At 57.1% G+C, this 11,694-nt stretch overlaps 1 protein-coding gene across 2 annotated transcripts; it reads left to right on the top strand.

Moving 5' to 3' along the window:
* On the top strand, nt 1-11,406 carry DDX59 (DEAD-box helicase 59). Of its 2 annotated transcripts, none has more exons than XM_054713127.1 (8): nt 1-259; nt 1,393-2,144; nt 3,031-3,198; nt 3,787-3,876; nt 5,769-6,020; nt 6,863-7,015; nt 8,542-8,670; nt 11,018-11,406. In XM_054713127.1, exons 2-8 carry the CDS (start codon nt 1,404-1,406, stop codon nt 11,279-11,281), a joined length of 1,797 nt encoding a protein of 598 aa, XP_054569102.1. In that variant the 5' UTR covers nt 1-259; nt 1,393-1,403; the 3' UTR covers nt 11,282-11,406. The 2 variants fall into 2 exon arrangements, with proteins under 2 accessions (XP_054569102.1, XP_054569103.1); XM_054713128.1 differs by having other exon boundaries at nt 1,393-2,012.
* The last annotated feature ends 288 nt before the right edge of the window (nt 11,407-11,694 follow it).

An 11,694-nucleotide genomic window follows, 5' to 3' on the forward strand; every position in this document is an offset into this window, starting at 1 on the left:
TGTAGGCAGGAAGCCCGAGCCAGCGCTTGAGGAGCTGCGGGGGACGCGGCGGGCCCGGCGGCTCGGGCCTCCGACTCTCTGGACCCGGGCGCTAGGGCGTGGCCTTCCCCTCCATCCTGCCAAGCCCTCCGCTCGCCCCGTCTCCTAGCAACGCCGTGACGCGCAGGCGCTCTGAGTGCTGGGCCGCCGGGACGCGCAGGCGCTCTGCGTGCGGGCCGCCCGGACGCGCAGGCGCTCTGGGTACGAGGCCGCAGCGCGGGTGAGAGCTGGATCCGAGAGCTGGATCCGGGAGCTGGGGGGGTTGGGGTGGGAGTGGAGGCGCGGGGGGCCGCCCTGGGACTCTGCATTCCCGGCTTTTAGCGCCCCCAGAAAGCCGCGCTCCACGGAGCCTTAAGATCGTCATTGCAGACCCCCAGCTGCATTTTTTTGTTGTTGTTGGAATCGAGCCGTTTGCCCTAAGAATTATTTTTGAGAAAAATGGGGAAGAGCGTATTGGATGGTCCTTTGCACCGACGCTCCCGGTGACGGCTGGCACCCCGGGCCCTGACACAGGGCTGCTGTGAGGCTCCTGTGGCGGAGACGCAGGCTAGGACGTGTGTGTGGTTATGGGGGACACGCACCTGCCTGGGACCCCAAAGGTCAGCTGACTTGGGAAGCACTGAGGACTGTGCTTGGGGCGTCCCGGCACCGTGGCTGGTTCCTTACTGGGTCCAAATAGCATTTCCCTCTGTGCTTGGCGGTTTTGATTGTACAGATTCCCACTGTGGGGTATCCCCCCTGTTTTGTGAAAATGCAATAGGATTTACTCCTGGATGTGTGTAATGTCTGCTATGTCAGAGTGCAAGTAGACAGTAAGCGGGGGTAGGCTGTGTGCACCGGCTGCGTGTGTCTCTCTGTGTGTCTGTGTATGTATAAGTATGTGCATGTGTGTCTCTGTGTTGGTATGTGTGCACCTGTGTGCACCTGTGTACATGTGCTGTCTTCATCAGAGAAAGCTGGTGAATGGAAGAAAAGCTCCCTATAGGTCGTGTCCTGATACTTTCTCTAACCCTTTGAGGCAAAACCCAGGGACACTAGCCCCGTGGTCGGCAAACTGCGGCTCGCGAGCCACATGTGGCTCTTTGGCCCCTGGAGTGTGGCTCTTCCACAGAATACCACGGCCTGGGCGAGTCTATGTTGAAAAAGTGGCGTTAGAAGAAGTTTAAGTTTAAAAAATGTGGCTCTCCAAAGAAATGTCAATCGTTGTGCTGTTGATATTTGGCTCTGTTGGCTGATGAGTTTGCCGACCACGGCCCTAGGCTGACTCAATCTAGGATAACCACTTGCCGCTTTGTACTGGGCACTTCACGGTGTTTAAAATAAACCTCATTATATACGTAATTTCCTCCGCAGAAGAGTGAAGGATGTTCGTCCCCAGATCTCTCCAAGTCAAGAGGAGCGCCCCGGACGGCGGCCAGAGCTGCCCCCCGGCCAAGAAAGCGAATCCGGACGCCGAAGCTGTGCGGTGGGATGCGGGGAGCGGTCACCCCGCGGACGCTGTCGCCGCAGGAGACGCCGCAGCTGCCCACGGGCCGCAGGCCGGGCCCGAGCAGCGCGCCCAGGACAGCCATCCCTCCGAAGAGCCGGTCAAGTCCTTTTCCAAACTGCAGCGCCCGGCGGAGCCCGGGGAGCCCGCGTGCGTGGTCTGCGGCCGCTACGGGGAGTACATCTGCGACGAGACGGACGAGGACGTGTGCAGCCTGGAGTGCAAAGCCAGGCACCTCCTGCACGTGAAGGAGGAGGAGGAGGAGGGGTCGGCGCCCGGCGGCCCCCCGGGGGCCCCGCTCCCCACGCCCTACGTCTACCAGGAGCACCCCTTCATCGCGGGCCTCCGGGAGGACCGGGTGGAGCACCTCAGACAGCAGCTGGGCATTTGCGTGCAGGGCCAGGCCGTGGCCAGGCCCATCGTGGACTTCGAGCACTGCGGCTTCCCCGCGACCTTGAACCTCAACCTGAAGGCGGCCGGCTACGAGGTGCCGACCCCCATCCAGATGCAGATGACCCCCGTGGGGCTCCTGGGGCGGGACATCCTGGCCAGCGCGGACACGGGCTCGGGGAAGACGGCCGCCTTCCTCCTGCCTGTGATCATGCGCGCTCTGCCCGAGGTGAGTTCAAGGTCGCCTGGGACAGCGGTCGGCAAACTCATCAGCCCACAGAGCCAAATACCAACAGCACAACGGTTGACATGTCTTTGGAGAGCCACGTTTTTCAAACGTAAACGTCTCCTGACGCCACTTCTTCAACATAGACTCGCCCAGGCCGTGGTGTTTTGTGGAAGAGCCACGCTCAAGGGGCCAAAGAGCCGCACGTGGCTCGCGAGCCGCAGTTTGCCGACCATGGGCCTGGGATAAGGGAGGCCATCCACCCACCTCCGCGCTCCCCTGGGTTCAAGTTGCAAAGCAACCCTCTGAATCTTCAGAAGTGAGGAGTGTGTCTGAGAAACATAACTTTAGGGAATTTTTTAAAAAAAATGTTTTTATTGGTTTCAGAGAGGAAGGGAGAGGGGGAGAGAGAGAGAAAGTTCAATGATGAGAGAGAATCATTGAACTCTTCCTCTCTGAAATCAATAAAAAATAAACACAGAGTGGCCAGATGATGATGATCTCTGAACGCATCATCATCTGGCCACTCCGTGTCCATCCTGTATGATAAAAGGCCAATATGCAAATTGTCCCCTCGACCGGGAGTTCAACCAGCAGGCAGGCCGGCCAACCGCCCATGTCCCCTCCCCCTGGCCAGGCTGGCTGGACCCCCCACCCATGCACGAATTCATGCACCGGGCCTCTAATACACACACACACACACACACACACACACACACACACACACACTGAGTGGCCAGATTATTATGCGTTCAGAGGTCATCATCATCTGGCCACTCCGTGTACACATACACACACACACATATATATGTGTGTGTTTTTAAAATATTTGCTCCTATCCACAGGAATGGACTGCTGGCGTCTCTAGGTCTGTTTTCCGTCTTTGCAGGGCACGTGTCCGTCCGCGCTCGTCCTCACCCCAACGAGAGAGCTGGCCATTCAGATAGAGAGACAAGCCAAAGAGCTGATGAAGGGCCTGCCCCGCATGAGGACCGCGCTGCTGGTGGGGGGCCTGCCCCTGCCCCCCCAGCTGCACCGCCTGCGGCAGCAGGTCAAGGTGAGCGGCCCATTCCGCCGGGGGGCGCCCTTGAACCACCCTATGGACCGGGGGTGTCCTTCCTGGAGAAAGGGCTGCGCGTGACCCGCCGTGGCCTTTGTATTCTTGCCAAGTCAGTGCGAGCATTTTTTAAAAAAAATATATATTTTATTGATTTCCTACAGAGAGGAAGGGAGAGGGAGAGAGAGTCAGAAACATCGATGAGAGAGAAACATCGATCAGCTGCCTCCTGCACACCCCCTACTGGGGATGTGCCCGCCACCAAGGTCCATGCCCTTGACCGGAATCGAACCCGGGACCCTTCAGTCCGCAGGCCGACGCTCTATCCCCTGAGCCACACCGGTCAGGGCGGTGCGAGCATTGTTGAAGTTGGTTCCCTGTGGGAAAGGGGAGGGACGCGTTCATGGACGCCATGACTGTCGGACGCTCACACGGGCGTCTCATTGAACCACCACACGTGGGCCCTGACCTGGAATCGAACCCGCGACCTCCTGGTACACGGGTTGATGCTCAGCCGCTGAGCCACACCGGCCGGGCTCCCCGCATTTATTTTTTCATTTGCTCTCCTGCTTTTCCGCTTTCCCCCAGGTCGTCATAGCAACCCCCGGCCGCCTTCTGGATATCATGAAGCAGAGCTCCGTCCAGCTCCGCGGCGTGAAGATCGCGGTTGTGGATGAAGTGAGTGACCGGAAACGTTCGTCACCCGGTGCTCTGCCGTGTGTGGGCTCTTTTATAAAATATAGTTTTATGGATTTCAGAGAGGAAGGGAGAGGGAGAGAGAAACATCAATGAGGAGAGAGAATCACTGATCAGCTGCCTCCTGCACGCCCCACACTGGGCATCAAGCCCACAACCTGGGCCTGTGCCCTGACCGGGAATCGAACCCTGACCTCCTGGTTCATAGGTCAGTGCTCAACCCCTGAGCCACACTGGGTGGCCTGTCTTCTTTCTTTCTTTTTTTAAAATATATTTTAATTGATTTCAGAGAGGAAGGGAGAGGGATAAAGATATAGAAACATCAATGATGACAGAATCACTGATCGGCTGCCTCCTGCACGCCCCCTACTGGGGATGGAGCCCACAACCCGGGCCTGTGCCCTTGGCCAGAATCGAACCTGGGACCCTTCAGTCTGCAGGCCGACGCTCTATCCACTGAGCCACACCGGCCAGGGCTGGCCTCTCTTCTTAAACGTGGCGCTGCTTAAACTTGTCTTGTGCGGACCGCAGCTAAGCGAAGGCGTGGGCGTGAAATCGAACCCCAGGCCTCTGTTCCTAATGGGCAGAAAACAGACGCAGCCACACCGTCGCCCGCACCCCCGACTCTGGTCACCTCTGACTGTAGCCGAGTTGTGTAGTGACGTACATACTGTGTACGTAGTGACACAGTACGTGCTTGCACATAAATGTGTCTTTTTCCCCAGTCGATCCTTAGCGTTTTGACGTGGTGGTAGCTGTTTCTGTGTAAGAGTTTTTCATTTGTTACCAGAGTCTTTTCTTGGATGGCCCTGGATTTTAACCCTCTAATCGGGCTCATGTCAAAATGGTGTTTCAGCCCGGCCGGCGTGGCTCCGTGGTTGAGCGTCAACCTATGAGCCGGGAGGTCACGGTTCGAATCCTGGTCAGGGCACATGCCCGGGTTGTGGGCTCCATGCCCAGTAGGGGGCATGCAGGAGGCAGCCGATCCATGATTCTCTCTCATCATGGATGTTTCTCTCTCCCTTCCTCTCTGAAATTGATAAGAAATATACGCTAATAAAAGAGTAAGATGCAAATTGACTGTACCTTCACGACACCCACCAGTCAATCAGGAGTGAGTATGCAAATTAACCCAACAAAGATGGCGGGTTAATTTGCATACGCAGGCGCTGAGCGGCCGGGGGCTGGGCGGGACGCTTGTGTCGTTGCCATGCGTTCTGCAACGCCCCAGCTGCGCCGGGCCTCTGGGCAGTGTGGGAAGGCGGAAAGGCGGCTCCAGCCGGAGCAAAGGCGGTGCCAGCAGCCAGGGTCAGGAAGGCCCATTCTTGCACGAGTCTTCGTGCATCGGGCCTCTATCCTATCTAATAAAAGAGTAATATGCAAATTGACCGTCACTCCAACACACAAGATGGCTGCCCCCATGTGGTCAAAGATGGCTGCCCCCATGTGGACACAAGATTGCCACCAGGAGAGGGCAGTTGGGAGGGACCAGGCCAGCAGGGGTGGGCAGTTGGGAGGGACCAGGCTGGCAGAGGAGGGCAGTTGGGGGCAATCAGCTGGCAGGGGAGCAGTTAGACATCAGTCAGGCTGGCAGGGGAGTGGTTAGGGGGTGATCAGGCTGGCAGGCAGAAGCGGTTAGGGGCAATCAGGAAGGAAGGCAGGCGAGCAGTTGGGAGCCAGCAGTCCTGGATTGTGAGAGGGATGTCCGACTGCCTGTTTAGGCCCGATCCTACCGGCAGTCGGACATCCCTCGAGGGGTCCCATATTGGAGAGGGTACAGACTGGGCTGAGGGACTCCCCCCCTCTCCGTGCACGAATTTTGTGCACCGGGCCTCTGGCATATAAAATAGTAAAATAAAACGACGTCGTTTCAGGCCGACACCATGTTGAAGATGGGGTTCCAGCAGCAGGTGCTGGACGTCCTGGAAAACGTCCCCCACGACTGCCAGACCGTCCTGGTCTCGGCCACCATCCCCGCCAGCATCGAGCAGCTGGCGAGCCAGCTCCTGCGCGACCCCGTGCGCATCACGGCCGGAGAGAAGAACCTGCCCTGCCCCAACGTGCGGCAGATCGTCCTGTGGGTGGAAGAGCCCGCCAAGAAGAAGAAGCTGTTTGAAATCCTAAACGTGAGCAGCGGCGCCGGGAGCCCGGCCCGGGGGTCGTGCCCGCACGCCTCACAGGTCTTCAGAGAAGGAGCGTTAGGCGCAGCTTTCGGGGAATTTAGCCCAGGTCTCTGCTAATGGATTGCTTTACCTGTCTCAGAATCCTGTAAGGATCCATGAACAATTTTTAAAAAATATATTTTATTGATTTTTTCACAGAGAGGAAGGGAGAGGGAGAGAGAGTCAGAAACATCGATGAGAGAGAAACATCGACCAGCTGCCTCCTGCACGCCCCCCACTGGGGATGTGCCCCCAACCAAGGTACATGCCCTTGACCGGAATCGAACCTGGGACCCTTCAGTCCGCAGGCTGACGCTCTATCCACTGAGCCAAACCGGTCAGGGTGGTGTTTGTGCATATTTTATTTTATTTATTTATTTTTATTTATTTTTTTATACATATATTTTCCTTTTTTAAAAAAATATTTTTATTGACTTTTTTAAGAGAGGAAGGGAGAGGGAGAGAGAGATAGAAACATCAATGATAAGAGAGAATCATTAATTGGCTGCCTCCTGCACGCCCCCTACTGGGGATGTGCCCACAGCCAAGGTACATGCCCTTGACCGGGATCGAACCCGGGACCCTTCAGTCCTCAGGCCGACGCTCTATCCACGGAGCCACACCGGTCAGGGCATTTTGTGCATATTTTAAAGAAAACCACGCGTGTCAAGAGGCGATGCCTTCTCCCTCCCTCGCGATGTTAATGAACCTGCCGGTAACCAGCTTAGCCGGCAGCCGGGGCAGGAGAGCGTCCCGCGGAGGGTGCGTCCTTCCGAGCAGCCGTAACGCGCGTCCTTGGCCTCCAGGACAGGAAGCTCTTCCGGCCGCCCGTGCTGGTGTTCGTGGACTGCAGGCTCGGGGCGGACCTGCTGAGCGAGGCCGTGCGGAAGGTCACGGGCCTGAGGAGCGTGTCCATGCACTCGGAGAAGCCGCAGACGGAGAGGAGGAGCATCCTGGAGGTTTGTCCCGCGGGGGGCCCCCCCCCCCCCCCCCCCCCCCCCCCCGTTTCATCTCGCTCCCGGAGTCCCTTCTGCCTCATTTTCAGGAGACGCTGGTATAACCAGCCGGTGTTGAACGCAGACCCCTTCTTAAAAATCCTCACCCGAGCCCTGGCCGGTGTGGCCCAGTGGATAGAGCGCCGGCCTGCGGACGGAGGGGTCCCGGGTTCGATTCCGGTCGGGGGCCCGTGCCTGGGTTGTGGGCTCGATCCCCAGTGGGGGGCGTGCGGGAGGCAGCCAATCAGTGGTTCTCTCTCCTCATGGATGTTTCTCTCTCCCTCTCCATTCTTCCCTGAAATCAATAAAAATATATTAAAAAAATAAAAAAAAATTAAAACCCTCACCCGAGGATATGTTTTTATTGATTTTAGATAAAGAGGGAGGGAGGGAGAGAGAAACATCCACCGGTTGTCTCTCGGGATGGAACTGGGGAGGGAACCCGTAAGCTACGTATGTGCCCTTTGCCCGGATCGGGAATCAAACGGTAACCTTTTTGGTGTATGGAGATGCCCCAACCCACTGAGCCACACCGGCCAGAAAGGAAGGGAGAGGAATAAAGAGAGAGAAATAGCAACGAGAGAGAGAGAGAGAGAGAGAGAGAGAGAGAGAGACCGATGGGCTGCCTCCTGCACGCCCCCTATTGGGGATCGAGCCCGCCACCCGGGCATGTGCCCTCACTGGGAATCGAACGGTGGCCTCCTGGTTCATGGGTTGACGCTCAACCACTGAGCCACGCCGACGGGGCTAAAGCAGACTTTTTTTTTTTTTTAAATATATTTTTATTGATTTCAGAGAGAAAGAGAGATAGAAACATCAATGATGAGAGAGAACCACCGATTGGCTGCCTCCTGCACGCCCCCCACTGGGGGGGATCGAGCCCACCACCCAGGCATGTGCCCCTGGCCGGAATCGAACCCGGGACCCTTTTAGTCCGCAGGCCCACGCTCTATCCACTGAGCCACACCGGCCAGGGCAAAGCAGATCTTTTTTTTTAACGATTTAAGAACTCGAGGCAGGCAGGGACCGAAGCTGACCGTCCCTCCTGCCAGCGTCTGTGTTTGGGGAGCGGTCGGCGTGGTCCTCCGGGACCGTCCGCCGACGTGGTGACTCATTCCGAAGCCACCGCTTCGGACTTCAGGTCACGGTAGGCTGGGCCAGAGCCTCGCTCACCTCTGGGGAAGGTTTGCCCGAGGAAAGGAGTAGAAAACATCCCGGGAGAGGGGGGTTCTGGGAGGAACTTGGGCCACACCCATTCCCCCCCGGGTAAACTAAGTTTCCTTCTTGGAAAGATACTGCATCCATGTTGCAGAAAGTATCGGGGAAAGGGAAGGAATCTCCAGTCTGTAACACCACAGGAGACACAGTTCTCAGGGGTCGCCCGCCTTTCGGACCTCACAGGCCACCCGAGGTCCGCGGACCCCCCCTCCCCCCCCTCCCCGTCGGCGACCGCCGCCCTGAGCGGCGCGTTCTGTCGCTCTTCTGCACAGGGCCTGCTTGACGGGGCGCACGAGGTGGTGGTGAGCACGGGCGTCCTGGGACGAGGGCTGGACCTGGTGCGGGTCAAGCTGGTGGTGAACTTCGACATGCCTTCGAGCATGGACGAGTACGTGCACCAGGTAAGGGGGTTCCGTGTTGTCGCGTGACCGTCCCTGGGCAGAGCCATTGCCAGTGTAACGACGAGTGAAAGGAAAAAGTTCTGCGAAGGACATGAAACCTGATCTTTATTTTTGTGCTTTTAAGATACACACGGAGTGGCCAGATGAGGATGACCTCTGAACGCATAATCATCTGGCCACGCAGTGTCTGTCCTATAGAATAAAAGGCTAATATGCAAATTGTCCCCTCGACCAGGAGTTCGACCAGCAGGCTGGCCAGCCAACCGCCCATGTCCCCTCCCCCTGGCCAGGCTGGCTGGACCCCACCCATGCACGAATTCATGCACTGGGCCTCTAATACACACACACACACACTCACACACACACACACACACTCTCTCTCTCTGAGTGGCCAGGCTATTATGCGTTCAGAGATCATCATAATCTGGCCACTCAGTGTGTGTGCCTATAAACTCAACTTTTTAAATAAAAACTCTGTGCTTAAATCATAAGTAGAAATGATAACCTACAATGCCATTTACTTTTTTAAGTAATTGGTTTTTTATTTCTTTTGATTTCCTTTTTATTCCTTTTTTAAATTTTAATACATTTTTATTGATTTCAGAGAGGAAGGGAGAGGGAGAGGGAGAGAGAGCTAGAAACCCCAATGATGAGAGAGAATCATGGACCGGCTGCCTCCTGCACGCCCCCTAGTGGGGATCAAGCCCACAACCCGGGCATGTGCCCTTGACCGGAATCGAACCCGGGACCCTTCAGTCCACGGGCCGGCGCTCTATCCACTGAGCCACACCGGCCGGGGCTCCTTTATATTTCTTATTCTCTCCAGTGAGCGAGTTAAATGGCTTCCAGAACCAGACAAAGAAAGGGAGGCGGGGGTTGTTTTACGTGGATACTTCTGGCCGGAGGACAGCGAGCCTGGACAGCGCTTGTGTCTGAGGAATCGTCTTCATCTCCTCCTCGTGTCCGGTCGCTCCAGCCTTTCCCTTTTCCAGGGCGTCTCTCCGCTGCCGCCGGAGGTGCCAACCCGCAGCTCTCCTTTCGGGCGGACACAGAGCCGCCTCTGAGCCGTTATCTCCCCGGCACTGCCGGCTTCCTTCTCGGGCGTCACTTACCGGCCCGGCAAGGAGGCCTCTCTCCGGTGCCCGCAGCGGCCCCTCGGGGCCGCCTTCACCCGGGCCGCCCGGGAGGCCTCAGGCCCAGACGCTGCCCCCGGCCTGGTGCGCGGACTGAATGACACAGCACCGCCCACCCCGCCTCCTCCCGCTGTGTGTCAGAGCAGACGATGGCCCAGGAGCTGGTTTCCAAATAGCCGAGGCCCATTGCCTTCCACTTGGAGTCAGGTTGTGTGGGAATCTTTGTAACGTATTAAAATACGTAAGAAGCGCCCGCAGGCGTGGCTCAGCGGTTGAGAGCCGACCTAGGAACCAGGAGGTCAGGGTTCGATTCCCACTCAGGGCACATGCCCGGGTTTCAGGCTCCATCCCCAGTGGGGGGCGTGCAGGAGGCAGCTGATCCGTGATTCCCTCTCATCGTGGATGTTTCTCTCTCCCTCTCCTTCCTGTCTGAGATCAATAATGAAATATATTTAATAAAATAAAATAAAATAGGTGAGAAGCTGCTCTGCTGCTAGAACGCGCGAACCTTTCCTCCGGTCCCGAGGTCGACCCTCCGCGTTCACGTTCACGGAGCAGCACGCGGTCACACCGGGTGGCCGCCCGCCGCCAGAACAGCTCAGACCGCACTTGTCTGTCTGTCTGTCTCCATCCTTGGAGCACACATTCACACGGTGACAAGAGTGTAAACGCAAAGTAAGCCCTCACCTTGGAGTGGTCATCCGTGTTCATGGTGCAGAAATGCGCATGCACATGTGTGCACACACATGTACATACACATAGGTATTTGGGCTGTTTCTCTTTTTTTTTTAAATATATATTTTTAATTGATTTCAGAGAGGAAGGGAGAGGGAGGGAGAGATGGAAACATCCATGATGAGAGAGAATCACGGATCGGCTGCCTCCTGCACGCCCCATTCTGGGGATCGAGCCCACAACCCAGGCATGTGCCCTTGACCCGGAATTGAACCCGGGACCTTTCAGTGCACAGGCCGATGCTCTATCCACTGAGCCACACCGGTCAGGGCTGGGCTCTTAAAAATATGCCAGTGGCAGCCGCTAACCCGACTTCGCAAATAGATTGAGAGACCGATTCCGGCAGCTGCTCTCCGAACGACCGTTAGTCTCGGCCCAGCGTCCCCCAGCCCGGGCCCTCCTCTCCTCTCCTCTCTCGGGACGGGACGCTGGGATTTCGCGGGGAACGTCCGGCAACCCCGCTCTGCCTCTCGCTGCAGGTCGGCCGCGTGGGGAGGCTGGGCCAGAAGGGCACGGCCATCACCTTCATCAACAACAACGCCAAGCGGCTCTTCTGGGACGTGGCCAAGCGGGTGAAGCCCACGGGCTCCCTCCTGCCGCCGCAGCTGCTCAACTCGCCGTACCTGCGCGACCAGCAGCGGCGGGAGCAGCAGGGCGACCGGCAGGCCCAGAACCCGCTGGTCACGGGCGCCAACCTCATGGACATCATCAGGAGGCACGACAAAAGCCACGCGCAGAAGTGACCCGTGGCGCCCCCCCCCAACCCCCCCTCCCCCCCGACACACCGAGCGCGGCCGTCGGGGACCTTCTGTGCGTGAGGACGTGCGGTTTGAGTAACCGGGACGAGGACATGAAATAAAAATTAAAAAAAAACAAACACTTGGGGGGTTTAGACAAATATTTCTTTTTATTTATGTATTTATATTTTTAAGGAGTGGGGAGGGGACATCTATAATACTTTTAACAATAAAATTGAATTAAAAAAAATTTCCTGCCTGGCCACAGTAGCTCAGTGGTTGAGCGTTGACCTAGGAACCAGGAGGTCAGGGTTCGATTCCCGGTCAAGGGCACATGCCCGGGTTGTGGGCTCGATCCCCAGTGTGGGGTGTGCAGGAGGCAGCCGATCCGTGATTCTCTCTCATCATGGATGTTTCTC

The sequence above is a fragment of the Eptesicus fuscus genome, chromosome 24, assembly GCF_027574615.1.
Source record: "Eptesicus fuscus isolate TK198812 chromosome 24, DD_ASM_mEF_20220401, whole genome shotgun sequence".
In the NCBI taxonomy this organism is placed as follows: Eukaryota; Metazoa; Chordata; class Mammalia; order Chiroptera; family Vespertilionidae; genus Eptesicus; species Eptesicus fuscus.

Coding starts and splice junctions, on each gene's coding strand:
- DDX59 (XM_054713127.1), top strand. CDS start 1,404: ATGTTCGTCCCCAGATCTCTCCAAGTCAAGAGGAGCGCCCCGGACGGC. Junction 7,016..8,541: donor AGAGGAGGAGCATCCTGGAG/GTTTGTCCCGCG, acceptor TCTTCTGCACAG/GGCCTGCTTGACGGGGCGCA. Junction 8,671..11,017: donor TGGACGAGTACGTGCACCAG/GTAAGGGGGTTC, acceptor CTCTCGCTGCAG/GTCGGCCGCGTGGGGAGGCT.